Source organism: Dermacentor albipictus, chromosome 9 (genome assembly GCF_038994185.2).
Source record: "Dermacentor albipictus isolate Rhodes 1998 colony chromosome 9, USDA_Dalb.pri_finalv2, whole genome shotgun sequence".
Lineage (NCBI taxonomy): Eukaryota > Metazoa > Arthropoda > Arachnida > Ixodida > Ixodidae > Dermacentor > Dermacentor albipictus.
Genome location: NC_091829.1, coordinates 34,004,352 through 34,025,910, shown reverse-complemented (window position 1 = coordinate 34,025,910; position 21,559 = coordinate 34,004,352). Strand labels below are relative to the sequence as shown.

The window sequence follows — 21,559 nt, the reverse complement described above, 5'->3', positions numbered from 1 at the left end:
GCCAAGGGCCTCGGTGACACCGGCTCCGAAACCTTAAAAAATGTCGCTGAAGCCCGCGGTGAACCTAACCGAATTTCGCTAATTGTTAGTCAAATTACCTTTCAAGCAGCTTTTGCGTACCTGACGAGCAAATATGTAAATAAAACACGCGAGCCAACAAACTAGACGACCGTGAAAGCTGGGCTTCCGTAACACCTAGAGGTAGCTCCTCGTATTCCAAGTCACTGAACTTCCGCCATATTGTTAAATTTACAGCCTCTACAGCCACGTCACATTAAATTCACAGAGCCCATCAGACCACGAAATATTCTTTACCACTAGCATGCCGCTCTTTGGCCCCACCTGGCCCTTGCGCCATAAAACCCCATACATCATCATCATCCAAACAAGCAGTCACTCAGTTCAATCAATCAATGAAATTTACTTTCAGCAAAGTTTGAGTTTGTGCGTCTTTCTCCTTTTTTTTTCCTTGTTATTATTATTATTATTATTCCGCCAAGCGAGAATAAATGCATCCCGTTCACTCACCGGACGGATGCTTACAGACGTGTCAGCCGGCTGGGCCTTTGTCGAGAGGCCCTGCAACACTTCCATCCGAACCACGACAGCGCAAACTTTATGCGCCAACCGAAGACGCGACGGGAAGGAGAGGAAACCGTCCAGAAATGGGCCGGCGTGCGGGTGCGTCCAGGGCGAAAGCAGGCTGCGAAGCAAAACACAAACTTTCGCGCGGTTATCTGCTCGGCGCAACACACGGCTGCGTAGAGGAAAGAAGAGGAAGACAAAGACGCGGCCATCGGCGGCCACGGAACAATGCTTCGGAACCAAGGGCGGCTGCCGACGCTGCATCGTCTCCGCTCCGGCCCCCGCGAGTCCCTCCCCCCGTGCGAGCACGCCGGAAACAGCGGCAGTCCGCGACAGACGCCTCCGGAGGGCCCGCACTCGAGTCCAGACAATGGGCCGGGCCCGGCCCGACTCCGGGCCGGAAGACAACACGAAGAGCTCTGGCTCACGGTCGTGGTGGTTTCATCCCCGGAGTCTCGATCGGGCTTGAAGAGGCCAGCGACGGCTTTGTGAGTTAGTTCTGCGTCTATATCTTGTGCGTAGCGCATTGCAGTCAGCGCATTGCGGGCTCCCGAAAGAAACCCAGTGTTTTTGCCAAGCGCCTGGAGTTTTGGAACCGAAGACGAGGTCGCGGGGAAGACAGCATGGAGGGTGCGTTATGACTGGACGAGTTAACGCGAAAGAAAAAAAAAAAAACGCGCATCGGGGGGCTGCATCGTGGCAGTTATTCTCGAGGACTGTCTTGCGATGTCCCTCACGCGTGCTCGCCTGAGCAAAAATATGCGGACCGGGGATTCCGCTGATCAAACCAATTTTCCTCTCCGCCTGAGCGCGTAATTTGAAATTGACGACTGCGGTAAGAACTATAGTCATTGCAAACTTTCCATTGCATTCGTCAGTATGTTTGTGCGTCTGAATTGCAGGTATAAATAAGTCATTTCTTTCTTATTCCTTTGCGACGAGCTTGAGGTTCGCACATTTTTCTCTCGGGTTTTGCGTACTGTCTGTACTTTTGGCGCGTCGATCCCACGAAGTCAGTCTGTCGAAAAAGGCCCCGACAAACGCGTGTCCGCACAACTATGAACAGCGGACGCCGTGTGTCTCCATGTCGCGTTTGGAGCGGGAGCACCTCGATCTGTCGCAAAGAATGAGCTCCGATCGAGTCTCGTTCATGTGGCCGGGGTGTTTCTGTCGACAACTTAGATTCTAGAAATTCATTTTCATAAGAGTAGTATTTCTACTGTGCCGTACACGTCTGCGTCCCTATGTTGCAACACCTCCTCGCTCAGCCACACGCCGTTTACAAACCCACCGACGGCCTTGTTCGTTCGGCTACGTTTACTTTCATTAGGCCGCAAACCACGTTTAAACGTCATGGGACCGTCAGCAGCCAGCTCGACTTCGGGCCTCCATTAACGTCGCCGCGTAATCGAAAAAGCGTGCGCCGGAACAATGGGGAGACGTGTATATCCCCCCTCCCCCCTCCCTCCACAGGTGCTTGCGCGAAGACCTTGATCTTTGTGTTCTTTTCTCACGGCAGTACGCGTTAAGCGCGAGCTTCTGTCATGGTCACCGCCAATGGGCTCGCGTCACTTAGCTTCCTCTTCGGAATCCTGGCTTGCGCGTGCCTTTGCTTCATCCATCTTGAATGTGGCCATGTTGGCTGCGTCCGCGGGTATGCGGTTAGGAGACTTTTTCTTTTGCCCCCTTGCTGGCCATCGACAGGTGTTATCGACAGGTGTTGTTATCGCGCCGCTACGTTTGCGTGTTCCCAACCACCGCACTTGTCTGATAAGGGAGATAACAAAAGCCGCAGCCCTCTGTGGTTCACTTCGAGGGGTACACGGGGAAACGGGGCCCCGGCGCCGCGCATCAGCTGTTTTGATACTAACTTCATTATCAACTCGCACATGAGGCTGTCTCGATCGTTTTTGGCCCCTGTATAGGCTTCTTGGAAGTTCTCGCAATAATGGTAGCCCGCATGGTATGATTGGATTACGTTGAGTAGTCAAGTCAGGTAACGTTGAGTGAAACTTATCGCTACAGCTAGCTTCCTCCATATACGGAACTTTAGAATGTATAGCGTTTTCACCTGCACAGGCGAGGATGTTCCGGAAAGAAGCGGATTGAGGAGTCACCCATGATTGACTGATAAGCTAATGCTATTCTTCGTATCTATATAGCTTGAGCAGTATCGGGTCTTTTCTCAAGGAGCCTGAAGTAAGCCTAGGCGGTGTCTAGATTCATATTCATAACAGCGATTGATATTTATGAAAGTGGCATATACGATTTCGTTTCGCATTACTTCCATTTCATTGCCGACTGTCCCTTACTGCTAGACTTGCGTTTAGTAAGTCGCCAGCGTCGTTCGTGCGTTGGGTGTTTTCACGCCTGTCCGCTTTGTCGAATTGTCCATTGTTGCTAAAAGCTGCCAGCTTCGGACGCGCCCACGCTTGGCACCGTTTTGTGTCGCGCCGGTGACACCGCCGGCGTGTCACCAAAAAAAAAAAAAAAAACACGGTAGCAACGGTGCTAACGTCCTGCCTAGTGCTGGGACGCTGCTCTTGATGTCGCCGAACACAAAACCACGACGGGGTGTCATCCGCTTGGCGGAGCTGCCTACCGTAGCGCCCTCCTGACCCCCCCTCCCCTGCCGCGGCCATTCACTTTCGTTGCACTTGCATCCACTCGTTCGAGCATACTTGGCTCACCACACACGGTGCGTTTCAAACAGCCGGTATGGTGCGAAACCGCTCCGCACTTGAGCTCGTGCCAAGGTGAGTGCCGTTCCCGTTGCGAAGCATCGCGTTCACGAACTCTGTACTGCTCGAGCCTACACGTAAAGGTCGGTGACGGTAGCAAGGGAAGGCCGCGTGGTGTTTCACACGCGTAGTCGCTTGTTTCGAAATCCTGGACTAAACTACGGGCTCTCATCTATATATTGTGACCCCAGCAGCTAATCGACGGTGGGATATCGCTTTTTCATCGCCGAGTATGTCGGAATTGATAGTTGTGAAGACGCCGTATTTTGTGTATGTTACGTCCCTTAATCAAAGTGGCAACATGGATAACTTTCACTTGTAGTTTGATCCCCATTCAAGGAAAATGTGGTGAAGTGTGTGTGTGGTCAAAAGCGTTTTGTCGTCGGCGCCACACTGTTGCTTCATACTGGCGCATGACCATACGATTTTGATTGAACGTCTTTCTGCCTCGTAGTATTCGTGCCTCAAATGCTCCAACGACTTACCCAACGACAGCTTTCATTAAGCGAGCGTATACAGGTCATACCCTTGCTTTTATATGCGCGAGCATATATTGCCGACCCACTGCTGAGCATTGCTATAGTAATCTAGCTGTTTGTGTGAGCCTTTAGCAGGCCTCTTAATTGCGTGTTATTTATAGAAATACGTGGTGGCGGTGATCTGGACTTGGGTGCAGAAGTCGGGATCAGCGTGACGTTTTGGTTCGATTGCCCGCGCGCCCTTTTGTCCGCGTCAGGTTTCCATTGTTTTGATTTCAAGATTGACGCAAAAGCTGGCTGCGGCTTCCTGATGAGTGACGGATCAATGATCCCGCCTCCCCCCCTTGCCCTTCTTTTCCTTTTTTGACAGCTGTTGTTTTGTGAGGCAGGGGTGACGGCACGCACCAAGCGTGCCCACACGAAAGGCGCTGACGCCTGCCGTCCGGGGCTAGCACTCCCGATATGAACCACAAACAAAACCACAGCGGGGTGCCATCCGTTTAGGGGGGGCCAGCCCGCGAGACTACCCGTCCTGTCCCGAGTGCGTCCTCCTCACCCTCGCACCCTCACCCTTCTATAGGCGCGCTTCACACTTAACCGCTCTGGAATTCCCCGCGCCAGCGTTGGCCAGGAACCACGTTCGAGTGACAGCGTCAGGAAAGAGCGTTTCTGCGCGGCGTTTGCCTGCGTGACGCGTGCGGTGACACCCCGCCGCAATCGCTTCCGACGCGCCGCCACGCCGAACAGAGCGAACTCGAACCAGTTCGCTGGCTAGCTAGCTCGCTCGCCCCTTTGGTCGGCGCGCCAAAAAATTGCGGCTCCAGCATCGTCGCTGCGCACAGCTCGCGAATCGCCGTCGAACGCAAAGCGGAACGACGCCGTTCACACACGCACGCGCGGCGCGACCGGAGACGACGCGCGGAGGGAGTGGTGCGTGCTCACGCGATGTTTTAGGAATGCCTGCTCATTTTCGCGTCTCTCTCTCTCCTCCCCTTCTTCTATCGCCTTCTCTCTCTCCGCCCCCCCCCCCCCCCCCCCCTGTGCAGCGCTGTTGAGGTGTCCTCTGCTGAGAGACTGTTACTGCGCTGCACTTTACCCCAACTTTTCCTTCCCATCAACTAGAATCTCCTTCTCTCTCTCGATTCGTCTGCTTTCGCACCCCCCCCCCCCCAGCCCCCACCCACCCACCGTAGGGCTGCGCTGAATACTTTCATCCTGTTGTATGCTTTTCGGGGCTTCAAAGAGACAGATCACTTATCGCGTTTTACGTTCGTTGAACCGCGTGACGTTCTTTTTTTCTTTCACACTTCTCTTCCCGACTTCGTCTGTTTCTTTCTTCTGTTTTGCAAATCGGCGTTGACGAATCGAGGGGCTCGCGCATGGCCAATTGTTCGCGGGCGTATTCAGTTCGCGATGTTGCCGCCATCTATAGCGAACTCGCACGTCTAAAGCGATCACAGTTGCTGGTTCTTGTATAGGGAAATAAAGCTCGTCCCGCGGTACCTTGATATTTGACTTGCCACTCCAGTAGCCTTCCTAATGTGCGCGTTGCCCGGTCAACAGGGATAGCCTGCAGTTGCCAACGTGCCTGAAACAAGAAAATCGTGGAGATTCGTTTGTTTTTTGTATCGCTGCACAAGCTCTCCAAATGTTCAATGCATTTCGCAAGCATGGATCAACCAAGAATGATGCCTAATAACTTAAGATCGATTTGGGCTGCAGCTAGCTTAGCTTAATTAATACAGTCGTAATACAACACGTATCTGCGCCGCGCGCTGTACTCAGAAAAGGGATCTGTTAGCTCATTTAACCCTTTATGTTCAAGATCTCAGAATTCGTTCCCCTAATGGAACAAAATAAAGTGTTTCGATTACCTATTGCTTATCCGTTAGCTTATGGCATCTTGGGTTGTCAATGGAGCAGGTTCTAACGTTCCGTCTTGGTTCCAATGAAATACTTCCGCTCGGTCGACTGGCGATCGAACATCTTGTCACTCATCTGCTGTATCGTTGAAACTTGAGCGCTGTGATGGGAATTTTGAAGAACCAGGCTACGCATTCAAAAAGGACAACCACAGGAAAAACCAAGTTGCGCATTCAAAAAAGACAACCACAGGAAAAGGCGACGGAGCCTTTTCTCTCGTTGTCTTTTTTGAATGCACGACTTGGTTCTTCAAAGCAACGCACCAACTAGCCCAGCGAGAAATTCTTCTAAACTACGTGAATGAGAACTAAACCCGCTTTTGTTCTTTGCTCTGAAAACTTCCACGACCGTCGCTGTCAAGCACATCTACCCGGTGACTGCGGTCAGTCGATTTAAGTTGGTTGATTGCGCTACATTTTTTTCTTCGCTCAGCGTACCCCGTCTAAGTTATCTCGGAACACATTTTATCTCACGCTGTAATGAGCACCCGCTGTAATTAACGCCCGGAGAGAGAGAGAGAGAGAGAGAGAGAGACTCGTCTACTCGCTTCAGCGCCTCAACTTATAGTCGCATTGGACGCCGTCTAATTATTTCGGGATCGATCCGTCGGCAGGTTGTGACAGGACCCGGAATTTGGTGCGCGATTGATTACCTGCAAACGGCCCCGCCGTCTTGAGCCTCTGCTTGGTAAGGTGGCCGGAGGCGGGGTTCAATTATCCCAGCTGTGGAGTCGCGTTTCATTTCGCTCAATATCAGAGAAAGACATATGTGGACGACACTGTTAAGTCGGAGATTCAATCATATCTAGTCTCGAAAGTTCACGTGAACCCGCGTTTTTATAACGTGGCTAACAGCGTGCGGGGTAAGGGGAGTTCGCAGACGGTCGCGTCACCTATAGACAACAAAAGTAACTAAAACGCCACTTTTTCAGCACAACGAAATGAAATGTATGCGCGCGCTGTATAGCGAAGCCAGACAACCGGTATAGTCAATCCACACCTCTAGCTTGGTCAGTTAGGTTAGTCGTGTCTCTTCTTGCAGCAGAAGGTGGGGGCATTTCCCGTCTTGTTGCTCATTGGTGGCGCGTCAGTCGTGTTTCTCGACACTCTTCTAGCTTTCTTACTTACCGACTACCAAGTTTACTGTCTTTAGTAACCGTTAGTTGTACCGGTACTCCGCACGTATGTTCGCACCTTTAAGGGTTACTTTCAGGGTTACGGCAAACCCCGTTCGCATGCTTTCGTCAGGAATGGCGCGAGTCGTGGCAGCGCCTCCGAGACAGCGGCGGAGTCCTCCCTACTAATGGCCGAGTTGTGCCAGTTGGGTTCGATGTCGGCGTGCGCAACGGGATAGCCGAAGCTCGAGAGCTGCCGTGCCGTTCAAGCTTTCGTTTACGGGTATTGTTCCAGTGAACATTCCCCGCCACAGCAACCATTACCGTTTTCAACAAATAACTCGTACACCAGTCTACTGTAACCTCCCGCCCCTTTAAGTCCGTAGCCCAAGTGCTTAATCTACTCTTGCCGACACGACGTAGAGGGTTTTGATAAAACTATGGGCAAACACTCCACAAGCGTGACGTCACACGCGTGCAGACCCCTGGCGGGAACTTTGTCCTGCCGGTACTTTCCGTGGTTCATCTGTCCTGCTTGATTTTAATTGAACTATAGAACTTGAGTGAGTTGGGGACCGTGGTTGGGACCACCGCCGTGACGTCACGCAAAGGGGCGAATGAACCGCAGCAAGTGAGCAACGCTTTCAGTTTGGCGCCTTTTTGTCTCGAGGGTCGACGAAATGACCCTTTATCAAAACAGCCAATTAGCGTGACGTCACGGTTGTAGCCTCAGACGTCTTTGCGCCGTCGAGGAGGCGTTGGTCTTTATCCGTCAGCTTAGCCCTCCAGAAAGGCTGCCGCTTTTCCTGTGAAGCCTCGGTCGAGCGGCGAAACCTCGTCAGCTTTCCTTCGCGGGGACGCGCCGTCGGTTCGCGACCTCGCAACACCCTTTGGATCCGCGCGCCGCTAATTGCGCGAACGAGGCGTATAGTGGCAGCATTTCCTTTGCTTTTAGTGCCGCTGTATATACACGCATGCAGGCAGCTCCGCTAAGGAGCCCCGTCGCAAAGAGCGCTGCTCCCTAGTGGGCTCGCCTGACTTGTATGTTTGTGTGTGTGCGTGCGTGCGTGCGCGATAGATAGATAGATAGATAGATAGATAGATAGATAGATAGATAGATAGATAGATAGATAGATAGATAGATAGATAGATAGATAGATAGATAGATAGATAGATAGATGTCGCACATTGTGAATCGCACTTGTCTAGAGTGGTCGAGTTTACGGCTTTATGTCCGGACTCTGCTATTGCACCCGCATTAGCTGCACAGCGACGGGGCTGCTGGCTTACAGGTCTATTTGTACCTGTTTGTTCTACTGCGGCACATGGACCGAGCGTGCTGCATGACCATGCGTGAGCCTGTACTTTCTTTCACGAAAGATGGCGACCCATTGACCACTCTAGACAAGCGTGACAGCGGCTCGTGCTACGTCCTTACTTCGTCTCGCAAATTCTGTGCAGTGAAACGAAAGCTACGGGTCGCGTCAGCCAATAAGAAAAGGGACTCGTTCATTATTGCCAGACTACGATCGCCCTCCGCTCCACGCCTATTCGATTGAACCTTCACGATCGCGTTTACTCCGTTTCATAGATAGCAGGCAACGCTACCAAGGTTAGTGAAGAGACTTCCCTGACTGTTTGCATTCGCGGCCGAAAGAAGGAGTGCGTGCACATGTGAGAGAAAAGGCATAAGTATGCGTCATGTAGTTCGATGAAACGTTTACATCTCACACTTTCTTGTTCGCGAAATAGGACGTATTTACTGCGTGGAAGGCTTCGCGCATGGGAACCTATTTCACACCGAACGAGCGGAGTAACACGTTTCTTCGAGCAGCGTTCGCGGCACACCGCTTTCGCTCGCAATTAAATAGTTCTTCGCATAGGGCAGCACAAATATTTACAAATGAGGCGCGATTTCATAAAGCCTTATTTTCACGAATTGTCCTCCTAACATTTGAAGTTATTCCGTATAACATTTGGAGTAATTATTTTATTCCCTGTAAAGCGTTGCAAATCGAGCACAACTGCAGGGCGAAATGCGCGGAGTGACACTTGTACAACCGCACTACTTTTGTAGCGCTTCTACAGCTATGCTGGCCAAGTCTGCGAGGTACAATGGCCTCCGAGATTGTCCACGCTTGCTGCAAAACCTGCCAGCGCCCGCAATCTCGGGCGCCATGAACTGAGCATATATAGCAGCGCCGCACTGCGCGAGCCGTACTCCTTTCTTTCTTTGTCTTTGCTTTTTTCTCCTCTGGCATACCCAGCCCGCTGTCGTTACCAGTTGGCTGTCGCGAATGCCTTGACGTTCGTTGTATACTGCCGAGTCGGGACTTCGCGTGCAATGCAACACGGGAGACACACTCGAAGAACCGGCGGTTGTGTCTTAACTGCACCCCCTGCACCACCGAGCGATAGATGTGGGCTTGTGCGTCTTGCTCATTTGCCTACGACAGTCTTTTTCTCTCTCGATGTCGTTCATCTTTGACACATCAGAAGTGACGAGAGGAAAGAAAGCCGGTTCGTCGTGTTTCAACTATTCGTGTCACTTTCTTTTTTTGCTTTGTGTTGGTTTCGTTAGCGCTATCTGCCATCCCCGGGGTAGTTAACGCAGCAACACTGTATTCTGGTAAGCGGAATCAATCCTAGGAGAACTCTGGTAAACGGGTTGGAAGCCCCACTTTTGCGAGGCGCCGACCTTCCGGCAGAGAAACTAGTTTCGGTCGCGCTGGTTATCCTTCGGGTGATTTCCGTAAGCCTGTTTTTTTTTTTATGCGCCCCCCATGCAGGAGGGACAAGTTTACTGCATAATGCTGTTACGTTGACGCTGACCTGTGACGCGGCCTCTCAGAATGTGTTTCACACGCGAACGTATTATGTAAATTTCCGCACCCTCATCGCCTTCTGCAGTACCGCGTCGCCCGATGAGAAAGCGTTGCAGACGTGCAAGCCACTTTCAGCAGTATACTGTATGCGGTCTCCCGCAAAGAGTGTGAAAGGCCACCGGTCTCGGCCGCTTGAACCGCATTAGCTCACGGTTGGAGCGGTAACCTCAAGCTTTTTAGAACTTTCCGCGATATTATATCCGGTCCCTCGTGCTGAGCGTGTTAGAACGAATCCCTGCCTCGCCGCAGACCATGCGTTGGCCGGCGCAGCGATAACGTAGAGGAGCTGGCATGCTTAGGCATTTACATCTTATGCACTATAGACTTGTGTTCTTCCACGTTCCGATTGTGTTGAGGCGTGCTTTCGCCAGAGCTTGCGCGCGTCGCACATTGTGAATGTATACACTCGACCATGGTCGAGTGTATACGGCTTTATATCCTCCTGAGTTCCGAGGTGTATTAAAGTTCACAGATTTCTGTGACCTTTTCAGAAATTGATGATTACGTTACAGAGACGAAAAGTGCATGTTAGTATTTCACAATCATCGGTTGTTTTAGCACAGCATGATGTCCAATATGTTGGACACTGAAACTCTACCCAGTCATTTATGGGGTTGTGGGTATGCAGTAGCAAAGGGCAAATTTAATATTATAAATGGCTTCAAAAGTACAAAATGTGTTTATTAATCAAAATTTCGTCACAGAAAAAGAACGAGCGATAAAGTATGAGAAATAGAACTTACTTTTTCGGCGGTCGCCGTAGAAAGCCGTGCTGCTGAATGTCGCCACTGCAAACACCCTTGGTGACCAAACTACTAATGCATTTTCAACAAAACTTCATAGGTGGCGCTAGTAGGTGTCTAAAATATTGGACAATTCGGTTTTACGGGCTAAAACATGCGGCGGCCTGGGTAGCGGCGGAGTATTTGATGTCCAATATATTGGACATATGCCCCATAGCCGGAACTCAAGAGGACTGTGCTATAGCGCCTTCAGTGGCTACACAGCGACGTACGTAGTTGCTGGTTTAGAGGTGTGTTTGTACCTGTTTGTTCTACTGCGGCACATGGACCGAGCATGCTGCATGGCCATGCGTGAGCCTGTACTTTCTTTCACGAAAGATGGCGACCTGTTGGCCACTGTAGACATGCGTGACTCCCGCTGTAGCGAATTCAGCGTCTCGCTTAGTTCGGTTTGGATCGCTGTACTGCGATTTACAGTAGCTCTCCTCGCTGTCCGCATGAGGCCGGTTTTGAGCAAATGGACGGGCTTGGGCAAATGGACGGGCTTGGGCAAATGGACGGGCTTGGGCAAATGGACGGGCTTGGGCAAATGGACGGGCTTGGGCAAATGGACGGGTTTGGGCAAATGGACGGGTTTGGGCAAATGGACGGGTTTGGGCAAAAGTACGGGTATGGGCAAATACGCCGGCAGCGACCGCATTCCGGTGGCTGTCAAAATGCAAAAAAAAAACTATCGTTTTACAGTAGCTTGTGTGCACGGTAGAGAGCCGGAGGTGTTCAAAATGAATGTGCAGCCTCACGACCCCCCCCCCCCCCACACACACACAGACGGTGTCCCTCATATTAAACCGCTTTGCAATTTGTAGGCGTTAAATCCCCCCCCCTCCCTTCTTTTTAATTTCAACACATTGCCGCACCGTCGACAGAATACCATCGCCTGCGTCGGTCGTTTGCGCGTCTCGTTCTCGTGTTATTGTCGTGCCAAACTGCTCCCCACCGGCCTTACAGAACCATACGTATCCGTCGGCAATCTTGGCAAACGCTGCGATACTCGGTCTGTTTGTTAGCCTAAGCCGAGGCTCCGCGAAGCTACAATGTTTTTCCCTGAGGCCCCTGCGGCGTACTGTGTCGTTTCATCACTGCGACCTTATAGCGCCGGCGTGGCCCGACCTTATATTGGGTGTGTTCGATCCCTCCGCCGGCTGATGCTTGTTGATTGCCTCTGCTGCTTTACCGTCTGCTGTACGTGAGGGAGCTGTCCCGTGCAATCTCGCGAGGAGTTGCGACTACGCGACCTGGTTATTGTATTCATCTGTAACCTGTAGACGTCGTCGTTTCGTGCGTCGCTAACGCGCAACCCTATTTGTCGCTTGTCGTGCATCACTCTTCGCGCACTCTAATCGACCCCGAATGAACTCCGACCCTTTGGTTCGTACGAATGGGCTCTCATTCGATCGGTAGTTTTGTGTGTAACGTATTCCCTTTCAGCACACATGTATGTAGATTACCTAGCACAAATGTTCGTTTGAAAACGCTGGGAGTTTACTGACGTTTGGTCCGTCAGTGATTCAATCATTGGCAGGTGTGATTCCGTTCTTTCTCGCGATACGCGCTATGCTCGGTTTGGAAAGTTCCGCGCATCTTGTATAACAGACGCATCTGCTCGCTACATCTCCGTCCGAAGGCACATGTACAGTCGCCCAAATCTTTAACTGGTGTGCGGAAGCGGCGACTTTTCCGGGCGTCAGCGCCGTATGACGCGGCGAGGCTGGAAACAGCCTAGTAGACGATGGGCCCAGCTGAGCGCGCTTTGTCCGCATGCGCTTAGCCTCAGACTGTTTCCAGCCTCGCCCCGTCAAACGGCGCTGACGCACGGAAAAGTCGCCGCTCCCGCACACCAGTTAAAGATTTGGGCGCCTGCCTACATATGCCCATGCTTTTCCCTCCAATGTTGTCTAGGCGTTCGTCTAACTTTGCATTATTTCTTCTCGTGTGCTTATTTCATAGTGACACTCGTTTTTCGCGATTTGCAGTGATTTACCTCTGAGAACAGAAAAAAAAAAGGAAAATGAAACGGAATCGCGAGGAAACCTTTTCGCCTTGTTTGCTTCCCATAAAATACATGTCTATCATCAAGATGCGTCTGCCGGATTTCATTAGTGAAGAATCCGTGACGTCATTCATGCCCGATCACATGCCATGCAACAGCTTCGATCATTTAGCTCAGCGTTTCGCTTCATTAACGTAAGCTTCGTTTTTGTAATCTACATAACGTAGGCTTCGTTCACGTTACGGGCACGCTGCGCGCGCTCGTGTTGCACGCCTGTGATATAGTTATTGCGGCTCCTTTCTCCTGTCCTTGTCATGCTGGAAAGTTTTACGGGCCTGCGTGCGATCTTTCATCTACAACCTTGAATGCCCCTTCTCGAGCGGGGCCTGATTGTTGCCGAGGCAACTGACACGCTGTGCCGCAGCCGGAAAGGATCCGTGTCGCGCTTCCCTATTTCGAGCGTTCGAACCTGCACTAACTCACTCGCCTGTCGATCCTATATACTAAGACAAAGAACGTGATCATCATAGGCGGTAGCACGTGTAATGGATCTGTCATTCCTGTGCCGTGAATAGCGTATATCTCTGATTTATTTTGGTATTCCCCGGTGGGTTGACAAGAAAGTGGCAGAGGTAGCGTGCTCCGGGGACTCCATTGCAGACAAGCGCTGACTGAAAAAAAAAGCAGTACTGTAAAGAAATTGAAGCGAAAAAGGCAAAGGAGATCGTGGCTGCAATAAAGAACCAATACTGTTCCACGGCAGCTAATACTACACACTTGAAAAGCCATGTTGTAGGCGATAGCCAGCGTGTGGCCTCTTTACACCAGCCATCGATGGTGCATTTTCTAAGCGCGACCTCCGTACTGCAGACGTAGCAAGCCTGCCGCCCTGAATAAGGTTCTTGACTGTCGACGTCGACAGCTCGGGTGTGACTCTTCGTTGAGAGTGAAATGCGCATGTAGTTGGGCTCCTGAGCATCAGTCGTCAGTATCGTGTTCCTGAACGCGACCGGAACACTGTCGTGGCTGCTAATGTGCCTAAATTAAAAGAAAGAAACTGTTCATTTGATGCACGATATCCACATATACAGCCCGTTCAGCTCACGCCTTGATTAGTACATATATGCAACTTGCTAGTGAAGCTGTAGCACGTCTCGGCTGTATATAGCTTCGTGCACGCGATAAGCCTGCGGCTTTACTAGCAATAGATTGTAGAAATCTAGCTTACAAGTTACGCCCGGCGGCGACAGTTATAATCAAGATGCCTGACCGCTACAGGAATACCGTTGTGCATGGCTCTTTCGTAGGGAGCTGTTTGCGCCATTAGATAGTTTTAGCGTGTGCGGTACTCCGGCAAACGCAAGCGATCTGGGCGTTTTACCGGATGAACGGAGACGTAAACGTGAACTGCCTGCACGCTGAGGACACCTAGTGGTACATAGCTCAACTAGGCAAACATAGCTAATGTTGCGGTAACCAAGCGTATCATACCTTGCTGGTGGTGTAAATATTCGGCAGCAACCCGATTACACATGTCGATCCCTAAAACTTGCCCCCGCAGCAAAGTAAAATACAGCTGGTTGCCGTAATATTGGCTGTGTTTGTCTGGTTGAGCTCTGCATCGGCAGATGTCCTCACCGTGCAGGCAGTTCACGTTGGCGCCTCCACTCATCCGGTAAAACGCCGAGTACGCTTGCGTTTGCCGGGATACCGGACGCACTAAAACTCTCCCAGCTTGGCCTGAACGCCGTGACCGCCAACGAACCGGCGCAACTAAAAACGCCTGGCCATCATTCTAATCGATAAACTCGTATGTTGCCCTTCACCAGAAATGCAAGAATGCGTACGTGTTATCGCCCTTTATGTAGCCGAACCTCGCCACAATTAAAGAGCCTCGACGCATCTGCGGCGGCCGAGTGCCTATTGATAAGAAGTCGCCGTATCTTTTCTTTTACCAGATTGTTCGTGCGCGATTATTTAAACCTGTGCGCGCCAGTTACAGCCCGCGGTATCTCGCTCTTACGCCTTGTTTGCGAAGCTAAAGCATTGATATTCTCGCTGCTTTCTTTCTCTATTTTTCTGCTCTTCGAGGATTTCTAGGAAGGCCGGTGCTGCGAAAACCCTCGCGCTTCTGGTGGCTGTATACACGGGGCCCGCGACCAACGCGCTCGTTAATCGCTAGACCCGAGCGCCATTAACGACACGCTTTGCCTCCGCTTTCCTTAACGCTGCACTTTCTTGCCATAAACGAGCGGCTGTTACCCGCTTCTTCTTGCCGTGGGTGTATATATACACCACCGCGCACTTACTGCGCTACGCGGAAACTTGTTCGCGATGAAGCCCCGGCATCGACGACGAAAAGGGAGGCCCGAGGTATCGCCGCGCGTGCGCAGGTGGGCGGCAGTTGACATCAAGAAGTAATTACGACCCACGCAGAGAGCGCGAGCTGGTATACGGCACGAAGGCGACATCCTTCTTTAAAGCGAGCACCGATACGACTCTCGGCGCGTACAGCCTGACATGCAAAGGGGGCCCCCCTCGGAGAAGAGAAGCCGTTAGCGTTTTATTTACGCCGCTCTCTGGCATTCGACTCGGTCGCTGAGACTGCTGTTGTGTACGTGCGAGCAGACCTTTACTGTTTCGACTGTGCGTGTCGTACGCGTTGACTGTCCCAGCTTCGCTGTAGCTCTTGGGCCCTGTTGCTGTTAGCTGCCGCAAGGGGGCGCACCTGAATGGCCGAGCTGCGCTTTGTGAGGCTAATGATTTGGAACAACGCTTCCAGGAAAGAAGAGAAAGAAGTCTCGAGGGACTGCAGTAGCTTCGAAAGGAAGCGCTGCGTTTGCCTTGTGTATGGTGTCCTTCGCGCTTTGCCGCTGGGGTTGATGCGGTACAGTGATGAACATTTCTTCCGAATGTTGTCGGGATCCGCAAGTGCTTGAGTGGAGAGATCGGAGTGCGGTCTTAGTTCCCTTCGGCGTGAGCGTGCGGATTGCCGCCTTTTGGAGTAACGCGGAGAACGGCGAATTTTGCGAGGCTACTGGCGTAGCTGTGCGACGTTACCGATCTGTCTTCGGCGTTTGTAAGTTCTGCGGCTTGACGATTTTCTTAGCGAGCGGCTACCGGTGCAAAGCCCGCAGAACGTTGCTGCGCGTTGACTTGTAGCGCGCGCATGCGCTAGCATTGCGTCGACGATGCGCGAAACCCAGTGCACCTCTTCGAGCTGTGTGTTCAGACTTGGTCTTGTCCAATTAAGTAGACATTCCGGAGCGCGTTCTCATATGCAACCTGAGATTCTTTGACTCATTCGTGGGATGCAGGGACTGTAGGAATTTCAACTGAGGACGAGCTTGTAGTTGGGGCATAGTTTGTAACGATCAGTCAAGTCGAATAGACGAAGAGGTCTATGAACAGTGCTTGTATTTCTTTTCGTTGCCAGGCCTCAGATCATGCGTTGTGTCATGGTAGATCATTTGGCCTCAGCGCACTGGTTGTTTGGGTCCGTGTTTATTTTCGAGGCGCTAAGCCCGCCGTGTGAGGAAGCTTGTGCGATAACGAATTTCGACGTTTTCAATGTTAACGTCTAGCTTAGGAATCTGCAGTGAACTTATTTCTTCGCTTCTCTGTTGTTCGCAGGAAAGGCCGTTGAAAACCTGACCCAAGCCAGTGACCATGGCCCGCAAGCAACTCCTGGTAGCCTGGAAGGCCCTACGGAGGGTCCTTCTACTGGTCTGCGTCTGGATGGGCGTCTGCTACGCCGTGTTCCACTTCACTCACGGAGCCGGCAACTCGTTCCTCATTGGGCCCTTTCAGCGATCCTTGCTACAAACAGCAGCGCCTCCTGAACACCATGTACCCGTGGAACCGGTCAAATCCGTGCCCACCTCGAAACCCGAGTCCTCCACGGCTTCGCAACGCGACACGACGCCCGACAGCAAAGCACTCCTAAACCTGCGTCCGCACGTCGACATATCTCCTTCCGTCTCCATGAAGGAGTTCCTGTCGAAGCTCTCGAACATGTCGAACATACCCAGGGCCTACTGGGAGAACGGTCGCAAGCCTCCCATCAGCTCCAAGAGTTGCGTCAAGTATCCCGAACTGTACGACCTGTCCTTCAACAACCTGTACTGGCAGAAGCTGTCCGCCCGGAACGGCACCTTCTACATCTACGGCGCCTACTTCGACAACCGGGTGCGGGTTGGCAACGTTCCCCTGGTGCGCATCCTAGTCATGGCCGACAGGATAAAGCCGCCGCCGACGTTGTGCCAGATGTGGTACAACAATGGAGCCTACCCCACCATCTCGACCACCAAGTACACCTACGCCTGGTACTCCAAGTGGGGCAACTACCAGGACGGCATCCTGCAGCCGTTCATCGTGACCTGCAAGGCGCCCTACCTGAACCCGAAGCGCGAAGCGCCAATGTCCGTCTCCTTGGTTGAGAAGCAGTGCGACAAGCCCACCAACAACGTGCGCGTCGTGAACAACCGGCCGGCCGTCAAGCAGGACTTCGCCGTGTGCGTCAAAGGACTGGACTTCCTCAAGGACGACCTGAGCGTGCGCCTCATCGAGTGGATCGAGCTGCTCAACATCCTGGGCGCCAAGAAGATCTTCCTGTACGAGCTCGAGATCCACCCCAACATATCCAAGACGCTGCAGTACTACCAGCAGAAGGGACTGGTCGAGCTCACGCCCATCACGCTGCCCGGGGGCCAGCCCAACCTGCCCGGCCTGCGGCACAACTTCCTCAGCATGAAGCTCACGCACAAGCGCCAGAACGAGCTGATCCCGTACAACGACTGCCTCTACCGGAACCTCTACTCGTACGAGTACATCGTCCTGCTGGACATCGACGAGGTAGTCATGCCCGTGCAGCACCGCACCTGGAAGGAGCTGATGACCGACGTCGTGCCCATGGCCCTGCAGCAGAAGAACTACACGAGGGCCAGCTACAACGTGCGCAACGTCTACTTCCTCGACGACATGATGAACGACGATGCCAAGCACACCGTGCACGAGGTGGGCATCCCGGGCTACATGCACATGCTGCAGCACGTCTACCGCGCCAAGAACTTCACCAAGCCCGGCTCGTACGTCAAGTGCTTCCACAACGTGGAGCGCATCGTGTCCGTGCACAACCACTTCCCGCTCAACTGCTTCGGGACGTGCACCACGTACAGCATCGACACGCCGTACGCGCAGCTGCAGCACTACCGCAAGGACTGCGTGGGGCCCCTGAAGAAGAGCTGCAACAGCGACTTCAAGGTCTACACCGTCAAGGACACCACGATATGGAGGTACAAGGACGAGCTCATACAGAGGGCCACCAAGGCGCTTAAGGACCTAGGCTTTTTCTCATAGCATCTAGTGATCAAATTTTAACATTACGCAAGAACACAAACGATACAACGTGCCAGGACCACGTCTGGACATGCAGTGATTCGAGCGCGTGCTTTCCGGCTTCGACTTACTGCTGGAAAGCGGCGTCGCAACAAGTCGGGACTCGGCAGTGTAATCCACGCAGCGTCCTGTGATCGAGGGTGTGGTGTCGCTTGCACAGGGAGTCCCTGCCAGTCGTTCGTGTGCCTGCGGTGTGCGTCTGTGTGTGTGTGCTGTGCTTTTCCATGCGGCCTACAAGTGCGAATGTTTGTGCGTGTGCGCCGGGGGCACTTAAGGACATCGGTCGCGCTGTGTCGTAGCGTCTAGTGAGTCTCTGTGTTTGTACGCGTGACGTCAGCTCGAGCGCCTCTGGTTTAGTGCCTATAACGTGCTGCCCTTCGCTTAGTGCGTGGTTACAGACTGCGAAAGGTAACCCTGGACTCTTAAGGGGGAGTACGCGCGTCGCTTCTCACCGACTGCCTCTAGTAATTGCGAATCGTACTGTTGTGCGGGGAAACCTGCCTGGACGCCGTGTGCTTTATGTTGTGCCCGCCTTATCTGGAGTGTATTAGCACCTTTATCGACGTTCTTTTTTTTTCATGTGCCATAGCGTTCCTGGTCTGCCGCGCGCGTAGTAAAAGTATAACGACTGATGGTGTCACGCGTTGAAAGGAAGCGTATACGTTTTTGGTTGAGCCTGGTGAACACTTGAGAAACTTGTTGAATCTTATGTTGCTAGTACTGTCAGTCTCGTTTGTCAAGTATTTTTTTTTTTCGTCAGCTGTACAGACTGCGTCCCGTTTATGGTGCAAGTTGCGAATGGTGTTTTTTTGTCACATTGTACAAAGACTAACACTCATTTGTGACGTAAGAGTCCTGCAGATTGCGCTTGCAATTGTTGTTTTGCGTGAGTCGCAGCCATGACGCATTCATTCCGATGGTTCTAGATGGCATAACTGTGGTCGCGCGATCTTTTTTTTTTTTTATGCCTTGTTTAAGAGCGCCTGGTAGATGTTTTGGTTTAGTTATCGCGTCGTTGTTCTCACTTAAGTGTGATCAGTGCGTCACACCATTTTTTTTTCTTCCTCCGCCTTTCCACCTGCCGTTGCGTCGCAGATGTGTATTTATTACTGTGATTCCGAGCCCAGGACGTGGAAACCTCGGGCGGGCTTAGTTTAGGTTTATAAACTGGAGTGGCATCATAGCTGCTCCTGCCCAGTATTCAGCGCCGATGTGTGGCGTCTTTTTGTACATAAAAGAAAAATACATTCAGGAAAATGTTCTTTCGAAGAAACGTGCTGGTCATAACTGAGTTCATCACTGTAGGATCCTTTTTTTTCTTTCGTTTTTTTTTTTGAGGGGGTCGCACGATGTTCGTCTACGAACATGTGTACGCAGGGGGGCGTGGCGTAATCACGTGACATCCGTCTCTACGAGTTGTCGCTACAATAAACGTTTCATTTGTTTAAAAAAAACTAACCGGCCTGCTGCTGTGCCTTGCTTGTGCTGTGGCGTTTGCCAGTCGAACAGCTCAAGATATATACTGCACGAAGGCTAACAGTGAATCCTTTCCTCTCCCATGTCGAGTTATGTCTCGCTTTGATGCTACTCGACGTGTTTTATCATCAGAAAACGTGTGGATTGGACGAGCGCAGACCACCGGCTGTGCGCGACTCGCATAGAGAAGTGAACAACTAGTCCTCAACGATGTACTTGGGAGAGTATTGCTATGTAGACTCTAAACGTCTTAGCATAGTAGAGAACAACACTTGCGAACACGCGTTTGGACGTACAGTCAACCGCAAAAGTTTACGGGACGCAGGATCTGCCAAGAAGCTGAATTCTCGCGAAGTGTGGTCACACAGCCTCGATTTAAATGTTCCAGCATGTAGTAGCCTACGCCGCCTACGCAGTGATTCATTAAATGCCATGCCTTAACAGTGCAGGTATTCACATTTGAAGGGGAAACTGCATCCCGTAAACTTTTGCTGTTGACTGTACATTCGGGCAACATGTTTTACTTTGCGGTCGATGGGAGTTGTCCAATTAAAACGTGGCATCGCGGGCCGATAGAACGGTGCGTATGACATTTTTTTTTTTCAGCACTGCAATAAAAATAGTCCGAAAAACGAAGCAAATAAAACTATGTGCTTTTCTTTTTGTAATTGTGGACGCTTATTCGTCTTCGCACTCGTCGGGGTGGCTGAATGGTCACGCCGTTGCGTTGCCCAGCACGAGGTTGCGGGTTCGCTTACTCACCGAATTCCGATGGAGGTGGAATGAATAAGCGCTGGCGCACCGCATCCTGGGTGCGCGCGAAAGAACCCCGGCTGTGGTCAAAATTATTACTCGTTTATGATGCGGTACAGCCACATGATTGCACACCGAGAACTGTCCATCGTGTAACGTTTCAGTTGAATCCAGGCACGCTGCGGCTTATACGGAAGTGACCTCGCCGACGAGTAGGCAAGGATGGCCCACAACAGCGCCCTGCGAGTGTCCGTCCAGTTTTTTTCTCGATCGGACACTAATGCTCTGGTGGATACATTACTGCGCGAAGACCATGGCACGTACCGGACGCTGAAAGGTCGCAGTCATTGCCGTCTTAACGGACTCAACTTGGCGTGTACAACTGTAGACACCGTGCAAAAGATGCAACGCAAGCTCGCTGCACAGGTTACGACTTTGTGTGGCGTCCACTTGGCTCTACCGACATCTCGCCGACCTTTCAGACAGTACGGACTGCGAGGTGTGCGAGGTAACCGAAACTGCAAAACACGTCTTGCGTCTCTGCCCGCGATACGATGTAGAAAGACAATAAACCGGCAGATTGTTTGTACAAGTTCATCCATTAACCGTTCTTTGTACGAAACGGTTCTATTGAAGATTGGGACCTCGGCCGGGTCCCTGTCGTCGACGTGATATCCCAAATGCTTTCATCTTGCAAGACAGTTGTGTAGATTTAAGACTCATCAACGCTTTTCAATCTCTTTTTCACTACCAATTTCCTTCCGAAATGCTGAGTAGCAGGTAAGAACTTCGATTCAGGCGAACCACTCAGCGTTTCTCTCTCTCTCTCTCTCTCTCTCCGAGGCACTGTGGTTTAAAAAAAAAAACAGAATGTGGACGGAATCTGGAATACCGCAATTGCTGAAAATGTGAGTTTTTTCCATCCTTAAAAGCAAGCAGTTTTGGAAAGGAGCCTGAAACCAGAGTCTCGTGGTCTGGGTGCGGCCCGAGAGATCGTCTTGCGGCCCGTGGCACATCTAGGGAAATCTACGCGGCTTCACCCTATCGAACTTACTGGACCTAATAGGTTTGAAATGTTTGTAACACTGTGTCGCATAGCTGAGGAAATAAACATATTGTGATCGTAGTACTCCGATATTAACGTGTCTCAGCGTGTTTCTCTTTAACCACCCCGTTTCCATTTGCAGCACGCTGACCCGCGCAGTCCAAGGAAACTATTGCGCTATATATATCCACATCTCTAAAAAGTAAGCGCAATGAAATTTGCACAGTAGATGCCCGAACAGGGACGTTCGTGCAGGGAGGTTTAAACTGTATTTTTTAAAACTTCCACGGTTTTATGCTGTTCTCGTCAGTGCAAAAGAAAATAGCCTATACATTCACTGTTAGTTTCATTCAGGCAACTCTATGCAT

The 21,559-nt window shown here is 51.6% G+C and overlaps 1 protein-coding gene across 9 annotated transcripts in view; it reads left to right on the top strand.

The window, feature by feature from the left end:
* The window catches only part of LOC135906533 (uncharacterized), a 266,802-nt gene extending 246,741 nt beyond the window's left edge, over positions 1–20,061 (top strand). For 7 of the 9 annotated variants that reach the window (XM_065437975.2, XM_065437979.2, XM_065437983.2 and 4 more), the window contains one exon: positions 16,154–20,061. In XM_065437975.2, coding sequence (XP_065294047.1) covers positions 16,190–17,878 — 1,689 coding nt within the window. In that variant the 5' untranslated portion in view covers positions 16,154–16,189 and the 3' untranslated portion in view covers positions 17,879–20,061. Of the gene's footprint in view, positions 1–797; positions 1,074–3,203; positions 3,342–16,153 lie in introns of those variants that run through there. The other 2 variants (XM_065437978.2, XM_065437982.2) reach the window with 2 other exon arrangements.
* The last annotated feature ends 1,498 nt before the right edge of the window (positions 20,062–21,559 follow it).